This window comes from Anas platyrhynchos, chromosome 1 (genome assembly GCF_047663525.1).
Source record: "Anas platyrhynchos isolate ZD024472 breed Pekin duck chromosome 1, IASCAAS_PekinDuck_T2T, whole genome shotgun sequence".
Taxonomy (NCBI): domain Eukaryota; kingdom Metazoa; phylum Chordata; class Aves; order Anseriformes; family Anatidae; genus Anas; species Anas platyrhynchos.
The window spans coordinates 189,434,974-189,453,095 of record NC_092587.1 but is presented as its reverse complement, the minus strand read 5'-3'; the positions used below and the strand labels follow the sequence as shown (position 1 = coordinate 189,453,095).

Here is an 18,122-nt window from a genome sequence, read left to right as displayed (position 1 = left end):
TGAATTGCCCCAGACCTTATTACAGCTTTCAGCTCTAATGTCATTAGTATGTATTCTGCAGCTTTCAAAATCTGAGCCAAATTTTGGGTTGAATATTGGATTAGGGCATGGCAGAAGCCTTGCAACTGTTGTTACTAGTCAGGGTTTTAGGAGTATGCTGTAACTCCTTTCAATGACTTAATCTCTTGAAAATCTAATCTAGGGGCTAGGAAGGTAACAGAGAAAATGAAAATGTTCTCATCAGATATTTTACCACTTTTCTACTACCTCTGTCAGCCTAGACAGAGGTAGCAAAATCAGCTTGTCTGATTTTGCTCAGGATGTGTTCAGTGTAGTACTACTAGCTTTTTTTTTTTCTTTTAAAAAGAAAACCACATCTATCGACAGGCCAAACATAAAGGTAGTAACAAAAGGAAATCATTCATGCAGGGTATGAAAGAGTAATAGATACTTCGTAAGGAATATTCTTTACTTTCCTTTAACTTGCAGCAGTAGTTTAAATACAGTCGGCAAACAGAAACAAAGCAGAATACGCTAATTTGCTACTGCTGTTATCCTGACTGCCCAGAGCTTCCAAATACTTGTAATATTTGGAAGAGTTGTTTTTTTTTTTTTTTTTTTTTTTTTTTTAATATATAATTAACCATTAACATGATTTCGGTCTTTTCATCATGATATATCATAAAGCTGATGAAGCTCAAAGATCACAAAAAGCAGAGAATCAAATCGGCATAACCACAAAACAGAAGAAAATAACAAATTTTAATCACATTTTTCAGAGTTTTTCACTAATAATTCATATTTTTGGGGGAGTTTATCAATTCAGATACTAGTTTAGGCATGCCTTTGAAGAGAAGCAAAAAAATGCGAAGACTTATGTGAGCTGTAAATCCCCTTGCTCAGCAATGCTGAAAAGCTTGTATGTATTGTAATATATTTGCCATTTCTGTTATGTAGAGTTTACGTATATTTCAAATTTATGCTCTGGGTGAGAATATTTCAAAGGTCTGCGTTAGGCAAGAGAAAGCTGAGGAGCTGAACTGCCTGATCCTTGCTCTGCCTTGAACAGCGTGGCTTGAATTCCAACCCAGCCGAGAGCAGCAGGAAAGAATTTTCATTTCTTTCAGAGAGGCCAGGATTTCGTTCCAGAAGTGATTTATCCGATTTATGGGGAGAAACATACTGTTCATACTGTTACTAAAGTGTACTCTAACAAAACGCTGCTTCACCGTAAGGAGCGAAAAGTGGTTTTACCCATTTGAAACCATGGAGATTGTTTGGAGTAATATCAGCGTGCTGAATTCACTGGAATTTAGTATCTGGAAGAAACCCTTCCTGACTGTTTTAAAATGGATTGCAATATGTGCATGGCTGCACACGATCTGCTGATAGCTGGAGCAGTAACTTCTTGTATCAGGCTCCACAAGGGAGGCTGACTGATGTGTGCAGGGAAGAAACCTCGCATCACTCCTCAGAAATAAAAGCATGCTGCTTGGACTGCCCTCTGAACACACCCAGGAGTCCTGCATGTGTGTTATCGCAGGGAGGTGTAATTACATTTGCCATGGCTGGAAATACTCTTGGCCATTTCTTTTCTGTGCGTGTGTGTGCATTTTAAACGTGATGCATCTCTGCATGGTTTGGTTTCCCGTTCCTGGGAAGTTACAAAATCCTCACATACTGCTCTTTCAGCTAAACAAATGCAAGAATAATTGTATGATATAAAGTGATGCCTAGAAAAAAATAATTTACGTAGTTTATTATTACTGTGTTATTACAATGGAATGGTGTATTACATTATATTACTCTACCAAACAAGGGAAGTACTATTGCAGAGGTCTCTACCCATAGCTAAACAGGCTGTTAAGGTAATAAATCTCTTGTGCCCTACAGTCTTCCTAGTATAGCCCTGTAGGCAAGGAGATGGACTTGAGCAATCCTTAGAGAGTTCCTTGTGCCAGCTAAAACCCGCAAATGTTGATTGTTGCAGTCTGCAGCCATTGCAGTATCTTGGTATGTGATTTACGTTCCCAGGTCCTGTTTCCAGCATCATTGGAGAGGAAATAATGCAATTACTTCCTTAAAACAGAGATGTGGTAGTCTTCTTTTTTTCTATTTTTTTCTTCTTTTTTTTGGGCCTGTGACCTTCAACACAGCCTCTGCTGAGGATGGTGCTTTGTGAGAGGTGTTAGCCACAATTCACCACCTTTAGACACCTCTGAAGGTGTAGGCCACATCCTGTGCGGGCTTCTGGAATCTGAACACAGTTGCTAATTTTCTTCCTCACTATTCCTGTAGCACTTCATCCAGGGCACAGGTACTCGAGTTCCCTCAAGTTATCAAGGAACATATGGCAGTGCTGTGCTTTAGAAAGGAAGAAATACCTGATAATTTAGAATGGTTCTACCAAAAAAAAAAAAAAAAAAAGTTGTTTAATAACTTTTATTGTGTTTATATTTACTTAGCAACTTGAAAGTAGGAACCTTTAAGTGTGTCACCATATTGTCCCCATCACAAACTGCTCCTCAGTGAATGAAATACCTCCTGCCTTTCTGGAAAAGCAGGTGATGCAGTGTATGCAACAACCTGTCAGGTGAAAGCTAGTGGCCTGCTGCTGTGCCCGTGTGTCTCTTCTGCTTCATGAACCTGTGGGGTTGGGAAAACCTTAGAAAAACTGCCGGCCTCCTTGTATGCAGAGCCTGGACCAGCCCCAGAGGAGCCATCTGGCTTGTTCTTAAACGTCTCCCATGAGGAGATCTCAAAACACCCCTAGGCAGATTGTCCCGTTAATTGATTAGAAGGGGTTTTCTAGTGCATTGCTTAGCTGTTCCTTACACACATGATGGTGACTTTCCTGTCCCTACCCAGTGGGACCGGGATGGGCTGGCCCCAGCTGGCAGCCAAGCGCCCAGCCAGCTGCTTGCTCAGCACCACCCCACGGCAGGACAGGGGAGAAAACAGGAGGAACAGCAGCAAGAAAACCCAAAATAATGACAGGGAAATCAATAAGTACTGTTGCAGTCAGAAAAGTCTCAACTTGGGGAATTTATTTCAGTTTATAACCAGTTAACAATTATAACAGAATCGTCTAGGTTGGATGAGACCTCAAAGATCACCTAGTCCACCCTCTGTGGTAATTATCTAATTACTGATTCAGATATCGGAAAATAAAAAAAAAAAAAGACAAACATTAAAATACGAGGGAAAATGTCTATCTTTTCCACACTCCCTTCACGTCAACCACCTCTCCTCCCTGCTTCCTCATCCCCGCGCTCACTGCAGGCTCCTCTCCTCCCCAGGAGGTTCAGTCCCTTCTGTGAGGCGGTGAGGTGCAGGAGATGGCACCAACAAATGGACACATCTCTTTCTGTGTGCTGCTCCTTCCTTTTCATACTTTTCTTCCTGCACTCTGGCACAGGCCCACCACAGGCCACAGTCCCTCTGGGGCTATACCTGCTCCAGTGTGGCCCCATCCCTGCTGCAGCCCCTATGAGGGAGGTCCCTGCTCTCCCACAGAGCACCTCCTCCTCCTCCTCTGGCCTTGGGGGTGCCTCGTTACCTTCTCCTCTGACTGTGCCATGCTTTTTCCCTTTCTGAAGTGTATTTTCACAGAGGTACCACCAGCTTCTCTGGCAGGCCTGTTGACAGCACACTGGTAGCAGCTGTATCCACGGGGAGCCTCTGAGCTCTCCTCACAGAGGCCACCCCTGCAGCCTCCCAGGGACCAGAAACTTTCTGTGGAGGCCCATGCTTGCTTGCTGTCTTACGTTTCAGTTGCATCCAACGTATTCAGACTTTTTTTTTTCCCCAGATTAACTACATGAAGTTCTTCCAAGCTCTCCCCATAGGTTTCATTTTGCTTTCTTTTGGATCCTCTCCAGTTTCTCTCCATCTTTCGTATTATGCAGTGTCTGAAATTGGATGTGGAAGTCAGCTGAGGACTCATCTGCCTTCAGAAAATGAAATAATTGCATCCCTTGCCTTACCTCAGACAGTTATTGCACAATGGACGCACATTTTTGTTTTGCTTGTGTCTGATCGTATTCTGCTGAACTTGTGTCTCTCCGTGTTTTTTTTTAACACATAATTAATTTCACCTTCCTATGTGCAGCACTAAGCAAATTCTTACTTTTTTCTTGTTGATTTTAGTCTCATCTGTCTTGCAGAGCTCCTGCCACCCCCTGGGGTTAGGAGTCCCCCTGCTCTTCCTCTGCTCAGATGGCAGCTCGCCGAGCTCCCCGCTGGCCCTTCAGGCTGCCGTGAACACAGGGGCTCAGTGTTCATTGCCAGCATCTCCTCCAAAAGTTGCACTCTTTCATGGGGTATTTCAGCCTTCCTTTACCAAGTCTCTATGGGGGTTGTTACACACCAGATTTTTGGTTGGGCTGTGAGGATTTTTAACATCTGTGCTTTTATTTTTCCTATTTGTCTAGTCTGTGCAGAGATGTTAAAAATATTCAGCAGATTCGTTGTCCCTCTGCCATACCATTTTGCAAGTGATAGCAACGTTTGGGCAAGGCTCAGACTGACCTCCAGTTACTTTCAGAAACCCTGGAGCAGGTGGAAAACATGATGCTGGACGGGGAGATTTGTGTCTCGCTGTGTTCCTTGTATGCTCACAGAAAAGCAAAGTCATATAACAAGGAATTTTAATGTGTGTTTCAGCCACGGGAATAAAGAAGTATTTTCTTGTCGAGGGATCAAATTGGCAGTAGACTGGTTTTTGGAAAGAGGCCATAAGGATGTTACAGTGTTTGTGCCAGCATGGAGGAAAGAACAGTCAAGACCTGATGCTCTCATCACAGGTAAGCTCTGTTCTGCCTTTGCTGGTTTGTTTGATGCTTTGTACAATGTGAATGCTACTGCACAAATGAACAGGTCATAAAAAATGAAAGACTATAATAGAAGGTGTCTTTGGTGTAGCAACTGCATTGCAATCTTCAGGGAGGAAAAAGGCAAAGCAATGTTATCACTAAGCCCTCCCTTTCTGCTCGCCTTATAAATTTTCCCTTAATATTGCTACTTATTTCTTCAAGAACATTACTGCCATTTTTTAAAGCTGTTCTGCCCATGTAGCGGTGGCAGCAAAGGTTTGAAGGCAGTGATTCACCAAGCGATGGCTCTTGTGGTGAGCAGTCTGCCAGCCCGGCCTGTCTGCCAGTCACCTGCGGTGAGTCACTCTGCCCTGCGCCGGGAGTGAGGAATGATCCCGGCAGAAAGGGAACAGTTCTCCTTTTGAACATTCCTGTTAACGAGTGAGAAAGCTTTTGAAAATGTCTGTTTTAAATGTGTTTATTAAAAAAAAAAAAAAGCTGTAGAGGCATTTACTTCTTTATCCAGCTTCTTTGTTCTGTATGGAGTATGGAGAGTTGTCCCCCTTCTGCCCTAAAGTTGAAACAGGAGAATTAGGGCTTTTTTTTTTCTTTTTTTTTTTTTTTTTTTTCATTTTAATCATAGAACCATTAAGGCTGGAAAAGACCTCCAAGATCATCTGGTCCAATCATCCCCCCCCCACCAATATCACCCACTAAACCATGTCCCCAAGCACCACGTCCAACCTTTCCTTGAACACCCCCAGGGACGGTGACTCCACCACCTCCCTGGGAAACCTGTCCCAGTGCCTGACTGCTCGTTCTGAAAAGAAATGTCTCCTCATTTCCAACCTGAACCTTTTCTGGTCCAAAGGAAGGGAAACTTATGAGAATAGTAGCTGTGACTTCTAAAAGACTATGGAAGCATGCTTTGATTTGCACGTACATTTCTGAAGAGCTGGAAAGGTCTTTACAACTCTTTGTTTCCTTTGCCCTATTGCTACAAGAGCATGCAGTGTTAGTGCAAGAAAGCATTTGGAAAGCTGTTATCATCTCCTCAACAGAGGCAGTATGGAGCCTTTCTCTTGAAGGTAGTCAAGTAAATGTTTGCTATAGACTATTGCAAAGATAATACAGAAAACAATACCCTGAGAAAGAAGATGTATTCCCTGTCGTAAGAGCTGGTCTCGATCGAGTTGTTTCACTGTACCAGTGTTTGAGGTATGAGAAGAGCATTGGCTATGTAATTAAGAGTTGACTATTTAGAATTGAAACATAACATCTGCTGGAGCTGTGACTAGGGCTAGAAACCCATAAAGGAGTTTCAAGCAAGTAGGAGGTCACAGAGTTGACCAGTTGTCTACCACAAAAAATTAATTTCCTGCATGTCATCATGGACCCTGAAAACGGAAGGAAAACCAAAGCAGTTTATTGTGTCTTCTGTAAAACAAAAGTATCAGGACGCAGGGAGCCTGTTGGCCAACAGTCTTGCGAAATACATTGTGCTGACACTCCGTCTCTAGAGATAGGTATCTGAAGTACTTGGCCAACTGGAATTTTGAAAAAGTCTCAAATGACTTACTAATGGCTCTAGACTGTTAGACTGTCCAAGAAACTTCTTGGACTATGTAATGACTGCATTTTTCTTAGTACTACCTGTCATTCTTCTAGACTTGACAGATTTTTTGTTCTTTCTTAATGGGGAAAAATCACTTTCCTTCAGACTCTCACTCATCGTCTACCAAATGGGGAGAAAAATGCCTGCAAAAAGGCTGGACATCATTTCTGATCCTGTGTTTTTTCTAGTAAGCAGATAAATGCTTGCATGAAATATATTGCTTATTTGTAATATCAGTGCTGTATTGGAGTCTTTTTTTTTTCTGGGTGGAACATGTTCCCTGTCAAGTTTCTTGTGCTACAAAACAGCTGAGTTATTTGAGATTTAAACCATTATTAAAAGCCATGACTCATATTCAGCATGCAAGTGTCTTCTGCAGTTGTAGGTGTCGCCTAGCTTTCTGCTTATTTTTCTTTTGTAGCTTGTCTGCTCTGAGGAGAGTGATAGCTGGCAGAAACAACAGAAGGCAGGGGTGCCCCAGCGCTCCATGCTCTGGTGCTACACCCAGAGTCGTAGTCCAGGTCACCTCCTTGGCAGTCTGAGCTCCCCAGGGTCTCCAGGTTCAAGAGAGAGAAAGAGAGGATGCTTTTGGAGGGGTGACTGAAGGACTGTGTAGGACAAGAAGGAATTACATCAAACGTTGAACACTTATTCAGCAGGATGAAGAGAAACCTTTCTGGGTTTGCTAAGACTTCATACATAACACTGAAAACTCTTCAGTGAAAGATATGTTCTGAGCCAATACTGGCAGTAAAAATAAAAAATAAAAATTCTGCTTCCTTTTTTTATATGGTTACAAGATGACATCAGAAGGCTTTTTAGCAGATGTTACTAAAAGTTGTGAAGAGCCTGAGTGTTTGTACAAAACGTAAGTTTTCTAGTCTTTGTGGGTAGTAGGAATACCCTGCTCATGATGGGGAGAGACTTTAACGAGGCAGATCTATTTATTTAAGCTATTGACGTTGTTGCAAAAGATGTTTCTTGCTGGCGGGGTACCACAACAGGATGGAAGAGTTGTATCATTACCACAGAGCTCAGTTACGGAAAACCTTTGGCTGTAAGTTGGGTAAATCTTCCTAATCACTGACATTGAGTAAGATTTAAGACTTTTTTTCCCTCAAGCAGGGGAGTTTTTCACACGAGTTTTGGTAAGCAGTGTTTCTTTTAACCACAGCGAAGTGAACAAGGTCCCCTGTGTTGCTCTTAGAGAAATGCTGGGTAGCGGAAGGTTTTCATTTGCTTTGGTTTGGTTTTGAAAGTGTTGCTGGTTGGCTGCTGCCTGTAACTTCAAGTATCACACATCAGACATCTTCTGCAGGGCTGTCGCCTTTTAAGACATGGTTACTCCAAAATGCTTGGGTTTTCTTCCTAAAATCTAATGTCTTCAGAGGTGAAACAAACAACTTTACTTTGTTTTTATTTTTTGACCTTTAATTCGTATTCCTTGTAGATCAAGAGATCTTGCGTAAATTAGAAAAAGAGAAGATTCTTGTGTTCACACCGTCCCGCCGAGTACAAGGGAGAAGGGTGGTATGCTACGATGACCGATTCATAGTGAAGCTGGCCTTCGAGTCAGATGGCATCATTGTTTCTAATGACAACTACAGGGATCTAGCTAATGAGAAGCCCGAATGGAAGAAGTTCATAGATGAACGCTTGCTGATGTATTCATTTGTTAATGACAAGTAAGTCATTCTATCCTCGTAAGTAAAATAACTGAGGAAAGGACAGTTTGAAGACATGTATGGATTTTTTATCTTCTACCCTAATCACTAAGTACATGCAGGAAAATAGAAGGAATAGTTTGTCATAGATTTGGTATTCTCAATAAAAAATACTTGAGCTTGTTTATTTTTGCCAGACTTTTTTATGGCAATATGTTTATATCTTTATATTGTAAAATCATTTGCTGCTTCTGGTGTATGCCAATGTATATGCTATATTGTACATATGTTACAGTATTGTATTCCAATTTTCTTGATGTACTGAGCCAGAATTTTGGGGTGCCTATGGTTAGACCCCTAAATCATAAAGTCATAGAATGACCCACATGGGAATGGACCTCAGGAGGTCTCTAGCTGAACCATCTACCTTGATCCATCTCTTGTAAATTCTTGTAAATTCTTGTAAATGCCTAAGTGTCACTTGCAATTAATACTGATGTCTTCTTGTAGTGGGAAGGTCTCAGTACTCTGCCAAGCAGACACTTGTAGTTGAGTGCCTCAGTAATGATGAAAAAGACTTTGACACTCTTTTGACTTTGACAAAGTCAAAAGACTTCAATCCACACAGTTTTGCAAATCTAGTTGTGGTGTTTTAGGAAATTGCTGCCCTCCCACTGGTTTAGGAATGGGTTGTGAGCAGCCCTGCCCTGCTGCAGAGCAGTCAGCTGGGCCAGACTAGAGCTGCCTGAAGCCAACGAGGGGTGTCCACACAGTCTGTTTGTATGACCGGTCTCTCAGGTAGTACCTGCAGCAGAAAGGTGGCCTTGCATCACTGCAGGACAGGGATGTCAAGAGCTGCAGCTGATTTCAAAGCAGCTCTGAAAGTACCCAGGCTTAAAGATGATAGCATGGCAGCTTACGGCGTGGGACGCAGTCATGAGGTTCTTGGTCATTGCATGAGGAATATAAAAAGGCATTTGCTTCCGTAACACTTCTTTGTTGCCTTATAGATTTATGCCTCCTGATGATCCTCTTGGCCGCCATGGCCCAAGTCTGGACAATTTTCTTAGGAAGAAGCCTATTGTGCCAGAACATAAGAAGCAACCTTGTCCATATGGTAATTTGTTCTTCTATCCATGAGCTTTCTGTACTGCTGGGTCTCAGGACTGAACTCCTGCTTTACTTTAACACTGCCAAAAATAAAACTTTTAAACAGAAGTTCTTACATTACTGTCTTAGCCTGAGAATGTTTGAAAAGCTGAGCACTGGAGTTAGTGGAGACCAAAGCGATTTTTTTTTCATGTGCTAGCTAAAGAACATTTCTGTGTACCAGTTGAACTAAAGGAGTAATTTCATTAATCATTGGTAGGAAGAGATCCAAAACACCACCTAAATTATTCAGTCTCCAGAAAACCATTTTGTAACATGCTTTGTCTATAGCACATCCAAGTTTTCTGCCAGAAAATGGATCAAGCTGCCTGACGTTTAGCTACTCACCTTCCTTACAGGCACACCGGCATCTTGACTTTGCTGCTCTTATGACTACGATTTTCATGTTAAGTTTCCCACTTTTGTATCTCCTTAGCACAATACAGCAAGTGTGTGCATACACACAGATGGCATCATGTTCAGCTCAAAAAGCTGAAGGTGGTGTTGGTCTGTGTTCCTAGAGCAGTTGCTTCAGCACATTACCATTGCCTCTTTTACTGACAATACAGGAAAGGAGATCCTAGATCTCACCGTGTCACACAAAACCATTTGCAAGATCTTTTTAGAAACATAGAAAGGTTTGGGTTGGAAGGGACCTTAAAGATCATCAAATTCCACCCCCCTGCCATAGGCAGGGACACCTGCCACCAGCCCAGGTTGCCCAAAGCCCCATCCAGCCTGGCCTTGAGCACCTCCAGGGATGGGGCATCCACAGCTTCTCTGGGCAGCCTGTGCCAGGGCCTCACCACCTGCTGAGCAAAGAATTTCTTACTTATATCTAATCTAAACCTCCCCTCTTTTAATTTAAAGCCATTCCCCTTGTCCTATCACTACACATTCTGACAGAGTCCCTCCCCAGCTTTTCTGCAGGCCCCTTATAGGTACTGGCAGGCTGCTGTAAGGTCTCCCTGGAGCCTTCTCTTCTCCAGGCTGAACAGCCCAACTCCCTCTGTCTGTCTTTATAGAAGAGGTGCTCTGATCAATCTTTCAAATTGTCAGCAAAACTTTAAATGAGAGGCATTTTCATTGTTTAACAGTTAACGGATTTTGCTTCATGTTTTTAATCTCATTATGTTTGTGTTAACAGGGAAGAAATGTACCTATGGACACAAGTGCAAATACTATCACCCAGAAAGAGGAAATCAGCCTCAGCGATCTGTAGCTGATGAGCTTCGTGCCATGTCTCGAAGCACAGCTGCCAAAACTACAAGTGAAGGAGGACTGGTAAAAAGCAATAGTGTTCCCTGTAGTACTAAGAATGATGGCACTTCTGAGCTTAAGCGTGCCGCTCCGAAGAGGCAGTCAGATCCTAGTATAAGGACTCAAGTCTACCAAGACTTGGAGGAAAAGCTTCCCACCAAAAACAAATTGGAAACCAGGTCTGTACCTTCCTTAGTTAGCATACCAAGTTCCTCTGCTGCAAAACCCCAAAGCACTGCACCTTTAACCAACGGCCTTCCATCCGGAGTTCATTTCCCACCTCAGGATCAACGACCACAGGGACAATATCCTCCTACGGTGATGATGGCAACCAAAAATCACGGAACGCCAATGCCTTACGACCAGTATCCAAAATGTGAGTCTCCCGTGGACGTAGGGTACTACTCCATGCTGAATGCGTATTCAAATCTGAGTATATCTGGTCCACGGAGTCCCGAGAGGCGCTTCTCCTTGGACACAGATTACAGGATCAGCTCCGTGGCTTCTGACTGCAGCAGCGAGGGGAGCGTTAGTTGTGGCAGCAGCGACTCCTACGTGGGGTACAGCGACCGCTCCTACATGAGTTCGCCCGACCCGCAGCTGGAGGAGAACCTGAAGTGCCAGCACATGCACCCCCACGGCCGCCTTAACTCCCAGCCCTTCTTGCAGAGCTACCACGAGCCTCTAGCCCGAGTGCAGAGCTACAGCCACGAAGAACCAAAGCACCACCACAAACCTCCCATCCCGTACCTGGCTGTGCACCTGCAGCACCCCGTGGTGGGTGCTCGCTCCAGCTGCCCCAGCGACTACCCGGCCTCGCAGAGCTCGCCGCACTCCAAGGCCGTGCACCTGGGGAGAGCCCTCGTGTCCACCCGAATCGACAGCATTTCGGACTCGCGTTTGTACGACAGCTCTCCACTGAGACACAGGAAGCCTTTCGCTGCCCAAGACGGGCTTGGAAGCTGGGACAGGCAGAGCTACGGGGTCGATGCCTACAGCTACCGCCAGACCTACTCCTTGCCCAGCAACCCCACGCAGCCCTGCTACGAGCAGTTTGCCTTCCAAAGCCTGCCCGAACAGCAGGACCAGGCCTGGCGCGTACCCTACTGCGGGATCCCTCAAGACCCCCCGAGGCACCAAGACACCAGGGAGAAGGTTTACATAAACCTGTGCAACATCTTCCCCCCCGACCTGGTGAGGATCGTCATGAAGAAGAACCCCCACGTGACGGACGCGCAGCAGCTGGCCGCAGCCATCTTAGTGGAGAAGTCTCAGCTAGGTTATTGAGAGATGATGCATCTTTGTGGTGTCTAGTAGTTTTTCAGCTCAGCTCTAATGCTGAGGGAGGTTTGCTACAATAGCATTTGGGATCTCCTTCTCAGCAAGGAGGTTATAATAGTAATCCATTTATGTGAAATGCTGTATCATGGAGTCTGTATGTATAGCCCCGTGCATCCGAAGGACCCGGTATGTTTTGTGTTCTAGTTTGAAAATTTTTTAAATGGCTATTTTCATGGCTGGAGGATGCTCCAGTTTAAATTAATATATATATATATATATATATATATGAAAAAAAAAATCTGTCGTCTCTGGTTATAATCTTTGGTGCATCAGGGGTTTATATGCAGCACTTTCTATCCTTGTTACATGTTGTTGCGACTTTCGGTTTTGTTTTTTAACTTGCTGGATGTTTGTCCTTGGGCTGCGTGGTGTCAAAACGACCTGCAGAGAGAGGATTTTGCTTCTTCCAGCAGACAAATTTCAAGCCAAGTTTTTGAACTTTTTACAACACCGTGTTTGTTTGTTCGTTTTTTGTGGGCTTTTTTTTTGTGTTATAATCATATTTATAGGAAACAAAGATTTACTACAGCACTGACTTTATTTTTTAAACGAATAATTGAGTTACCAGTTAACGGTGAAATGGGTAACGATATATTAGTAATTTATAGTATGGCACTTTTCATTGCTCTTTGTTTTGTTTAAGTAGTTACATGTTTTGTTGATGCAGTTGATTAGTAAGATCAAATGCAATCAGAGGACAATTTTTTTATTATTATTTTTTACTAATTTATGGGTAAGGTGGAAAGCCTTACTGCCTGATTTTCAAAGGTGCTGAGAATTTGCAGCCCCCTTTGAACCTGCCACAAACTGCAAACACTCAGTACCTCCTAGAAGCAGGCCACCTGGTTTCAATTCCCACGTGCTGTTTTCCAGCTTCCTGTACTCCTGGTCAGTAGAAAGGGGCCTGAAATCTCGTAGGGTTCTGTTTAGTTGTTTATGTGTTTTTCTTTGTATTGCTGCACCAGTGTACTGGATAAAATACGCTTTTCATAAAATATTTACCTGTTTTTAAATGAATTTAATTATCTCAATGCAAGTTTTGTATTTAAGATACTGTTTGTTTTTTTGTTTTTCTTGCTATTTATCAAGGCTGGCCTGAAAAGGGTTTGTGTGTTGAGGATATGCAACGTTTATTAACTGCACTATGGTAATGATATTGTAGCTCAAAATAATAACTTAAACTTTTTGTCTTTTCTGTTTCGGTTGGGGAGGGAGGGTCGCGGGGAGAGAAGAGGCTGTACGTGTTCCTGAGGTTAGTCCGTGGCCTGTTGCATCATGGAGGCCCGATTCTTGCCACAAATAGTGTAGTTTTAGAAAGAGACAAAACAAGTCTGTTTTAGTACTAGTAAGGGATATTTCTGGTTAAAGTCATGGGTTTTACTAGCACCTCATAAGCTTTTATATATATATATATATATTAAAAAAATAGACATAGATCTTGCAATTGATGTCAGTTGTACTTAACGTGACATAGTCAGTTACCTACAGTTTTAGGTTTCCATCCGTTGTAATGTTTTTCAGTGTTACAAAACCACTAGTTTACTGCTGATAATTTTGGTACACTTGCTGGAATTTAAAGGCCCTGAAGAACCAGAAAGTACCTTTTACTGTTGATACAAATTGTATCTTTTTAACTGAGAACTATTTTGATTTGTAGATTTAGTAGAAACACAAACGTATAACTATAGTCTTTTGGGCAACATTTTATCCCTTATTGGAAAATTAGAGTTTTCAGACATAGAATAGACTTAGGTGAGTAAAAATAGATATTTATTTAGGTGTCTGTCTCAATTTCACATATTGAAAAGAAAAAGAAAGAAAGAAACTATTGGCATCTTCTTCCTTCTAAAATCTTTGTAGTGTAAACTCACTAAAATAAAGGTAAAATGCTGCCTGAAAATGATGTCCAAGCACCTTTGAATACGAAGACATTTTCACTACTTGCGCGACACCATGTGTTGCGGCGAGTAGGATTTGGGTATACAGTAAATGCTTCTAAAGAGCATTGTGCTTATAGACATATCCAATAATCTGAACCGTGTTCAGCAAACTAATTCAGGAAGTAGTGTTCCAGACAGCTTTCACTGCTGATTTGGCCTGGGATCTGCATTCGCCTGTCCCTGTGACAATACAGGAGGTGCTGTACATAATTAGCCTGAGTTGTCTGCTTGGCAGTAGTTTGTCCCGTGGTGTGGTGGGTCGCTGTCCGTAGAGCTTGTCTGAACCTAGAGGCTGATGCAGCGCTCGCGCTGAGGTTTGGAGTGGTAGATGGGTCTCGTCTCAGTCGTACTCTAAGATTTTTTAAAAACTGAATTACACTGAAGTACTCCACCGTAGTGTAGGTGCAGCTGTTTTAGTACTGCAGTTCCTGTGTTTGTGTTTTTGGTGAGTTTCTACATTCATTCTTATGTAGGAATTCCCTTCTGCCAAAAGATGAATTCCTTGAAGGCCAACAGAAGCGTGTGCTTGTAATCGAGGCGTTTTATCTCTCCTGCCCGTCACACGAGCCTCAGAAGGCTCCGAGCAGCGCCGCCGTGCCAAGAAGTGTGGTGCTGGGGGGGGAAATCCTTTCCATACGTTGTGTGCTTTGTGCTGAAGCACTGAAAATGCTTTAAAAGTAGAAGAACGGGGGATATTCGGTGGTTCTCAGTGTTGTGCAATGATGTGCTAGTTCCCCTTAGGCCCTTACCCTGGGTAAAGAAAACGCGCAGTGGACAAAGCGTTGGCCTTGGTGTTTCCTTTGTAGTTGATGTGAGTAGCAGAGGGAAGGAGGAGGTGTGTGCGACCTCCCCCTCGAGGAGGAGATCAATCTGTGTATTTCACACCCTGTGGAGAGGAAACGAGTGCTAGGCATGACCACGGTGGTACTGCTCAGTACTGCGCCTGGTGGTGTGGTTGTGTTGATGCAAATAACTGAACCACAGCATCTTAAACAGCAAAAGGTGGCTCGCTAACGTTGTCTTTGCTGCAAGTGCTGGGGTTACAGAGAATAAAGCACAGCTAGCCCTGTCCCACCCCTAAAAACAGGGCAGCGCTTACCCTTGTCTTCACTACTCAAGAGTTGTTTTGATACTTAGCAGAAACTCCGTATTTTTAAATACAATCCAAGCCATTACAGCTCCCTCAGTACTGGTGTGTAGATACACGGTGTTTTGAGCGCACATTGACATTTGGCATCTGCCCACAGCAGTTTTGTAACGAAGTGTGTTGCCAATATTTAGAGTTCCTAAAATGCCCCGTGGATACCTGACTTAGAGCTCAACGTGCCCGGGCTGCGACAGTGTTAATCACTAAGATGTCTTTTTAAAAAAAAAATCCTGAAATGTCACATTGTTGTTTTGTTGTTTTGTTTTTTAATACCTTAAACTCACTTGCCAACTACCGCTAATGCTCTGAGGTAAGGCCACATCCTTTCAGGTGTCCCGTTGTCCGGGCTATGTCTGAACTGTAGCTCGGGGCTCTGCTGCAGAAGAGCTCCGGGGAGAGCCACAGGGCTGCCGTGTTCATGGAACACCCCAAAAAGGAGGAGTGCCAGCCTGGGGATGCCCGTGAAGGGGACTTTGGCAGCCTTCGAGTACGCGGACTGTCACTGACTCGTTGCCGACCTTCTGCTGTGAAAGTAGTAGCTACTGGTGAACACTTCTCCAAAAATACCAAACCCGTCGGTGCAAACCGGAGTACCTCACTTGGAGCGGGGAGCCGGCGGCTCCTGTCCCCGCGGGGTGACAGGGAGGACGCAGTGCCCAGGGAAGAGGTGCCGCAGCACCTCGCGAGGCTACCAAAACCCATGTCAGTCCCATCAGTTGCTGGTTTGACCAACTTTGACGTTTTTGACGTGTGAAGCTTGAAAAGGAAAAAAATGCGAGATGATGCTTTTTGTACTGTCTAAAGCATTTAGAACAATACAACACCCAACTGACTTTGCATTGCTACTGAGAAATTAAAATACTGTGCAATTAAAGAGACCATTTTTTAATAAAAGTAATTTAGAAATTATTTATTTTGATTTACAGTGTGACTCTTGCTAATTTATTCCTTGCATTATAAGGCCGTGGTGGAGTGCCGTTTATATTTTTTATTTAGCCTAGGAACTTAAGCTGTTGAAAAAACAACAGATTAAAGCTCAAAACAAAACAAATCCCTATGGCCTTGTTTTGTTTTCTTACAAAAGGGCTGAGGTTTTTTAAATGTCAAGTCATGCATTTTATATACTTTGTAAGTTATAGAGAAGTTTAGTCTAGGAATTTTGTTGCAGGTCGATGTGTGTGTGTGCATTGTTCGGACTGACCCTGTAACTAATCCCCAAACCATATGTGTGATGAAATGGTTGTTCCAGCTGACCTTTCAGTAGATAACACGAGGTGTGTTCAGACTTCACCTTCAGCTGTTGCAGCATACATTTCATATCGTTCATGGATGTCTTCAGGCTTCCCCAGGAGCTGGTGGAGTCGTGATCTGTCACCCGCAGAACATCTCCACACGGGTGGATCCGACCCCTGCACACTGGGTTTTCCGTGCAGCAGTACGCTGGTGCCTGACATACAGGAGCTGTTTATGCAGGCACTGAATGCACCGAGCTGTTAATAGCCGTGAGTGTGATGCAAATCATTTTCCATCTTCTGTTTTCAGGTCTCGAGGGATGGGCACAATGCGTGCTCGAGTTGTTTATTCCTCTGCCTACCCGTTCACCTCTGAAGTGTAAATGGCTGCAGTAGGTCTCCTCCCCTCGCTCAGCTTTAGCTGCCATTTAGGGCCCCGTCTCCTGAGTGCTTACGCACACGCCTGACTTCAGCACAAATGCGTGCACTGGCTGCTTTTGGTGGAATTGGAGAAGGCACGAATCAAGGTGGGCATGTGTGCAAGTGCTGGAGGAGTCGGGGCCTTGAGCACGTCGGGACCAGCTGGGAGCAGCCTGCTGCCCTGCAGAGGTGAGGGCTCACTGCTGCTGCCAGCACTGAAAGCACGCAGAAAAAAACAAACTCTGTTCAGACATTTCTGCACATCTCATCCTCGCTGTCTCAAAGGTGTAACAATCACACCTCCTAAAAACCTCTCCATTTTTGTAAGGCAGCCTTTTTGTTGTCGTCGTGCTCAGATGAAGTCTCATTTAACAAGTGAGGTTGGCTGGTTGGTTACGTTATATGAACAACGTGCTTAATTACACTGGTATTTAAGAAATGTTTTACCAGCATATTACAGAACATCGTGCAAGGAAACAGAAATGCAGATACAGCAGCAATAATTGTGTTTTGTAGTTCTTTTTCCCCTCATTATGACTGTACTTGTACTGAGTAGGCGAGATTTTAATGTTGTCCTGAAGCCAGCTCTGGCAAAAGCGTTAGTTAAAAGTCATGTTTGGACTGCGTGATAAAGCAATTGTCAAACTTGCTCGTGGTTCCTCCACTGGTTGTTCTGTGTTGTTTCTGTGAGGTGACAATTCACACCTTAAAGCCACCGTCTAAACCATACAAAAAAAGAAAAAAAAAAGAAAAAAAGAAACATGTACCTCGAATTCTGCTTTTAGAGAAAACAATAAAGATTCATTTTTCTCACTGATGGGCTGGTTTTGTTTCATAAAATAGAAACCTCGAGCAGCATAGAAGTTAGCAGTGAGTGCACAGAGAGCCCTGCCAGCCCTGGGGCAAGGAGCCCGGCAGGGCTGAGGTGGGTGCAGATGGAGTTGGCCTGAGAAATGAGGCAGCATTGCCCGAAATGAGTTGTGAGCGTGGGTAACCTGCCTGATGGGATGCTCTGCACAGCTGTGTGCATCAGCTGCGTTACTGCACCTGGGCTGAGCACAGCGCGTGGCTTCGCCTCCTTTCAGGGCAAACAGGGGCACTGGAGTAGAACTGGGAAGGTGCCTTTGATGTTTCTGTCTGGGCAGAACCAGCATTTTGTGATGAAAAAGCCTGATTTATTCCCCTCCCCTCCATCCCTGCCATTTTAATGCTACACAAGGTGGGGGGAGATGGCTCTTTGGGTGCTCGCCTGGCTCCTGATCAACCTCCCCAAGGTTTTGCCTTTTTATCCTATACAGATTTATTTTTTTTTTCTTGAACTGCTGCTAGAGGGCAAACACCTTGATCTCACTGTTGTCTGAAACCAGGATGGGATGGGGCAGGGCTGTCCTGGGTGCTCACAGCTCCTTCACCAGGGCACTACCGGCTGCTGTGCACCGGGCGGGTGCCCCATAGGATAAACCACAGTTTCTTGACTTCCCACTACTGCTTTCCAGTAAACCAATGTTTGCAGGTCCAGCAGAGTGTGTGGCAGCAGAGG

At 43.9% G+C, this 18,122-nt stretch overlaps 1 protein-coding gene across 12 annotated transcripts in view; it reads left to right on the top strand.

Moving 5' to 3' along the window:
- The window catches only part of ZC3H12C (zinc finger CCCH-type containing 12C), a 46,210-nt gene extending 28,811 nt beyond the window's left edge, over positions 1 to 17,399 (top strand). For all 12 annotated transcript variants that reach the window (XM_005014577.6, XM_027468605.3, XM_038175603.2 and 9 more), the window contains 4 exons: positions 4,666 to 4,805; positions 7,880 to 8,114; positions 9,104 to 9,210; positions 10,390 to 17,399. In XM_005014577.6, the coding sequence (XP_005014634.2) occupies positions 4,666 to 4,805; positions 7,880 to 8,114; positions 9,104 to 9,210; positions 10,390 to 11,789 (1,882 nt within the window). In that variant the 3' untranslated portion in view covers positions 11,790 to 17,399. The remainder of the gene's footprint in view (positions 1 to 4,665; positions 4,806 to 7,879; positions 8,115 to 9,103; positions 9,211 to 10,389) is intronic.
- The last annotated feature ends 723 nt before the right edge of the window (positions 17,400 to 18,122 follow it).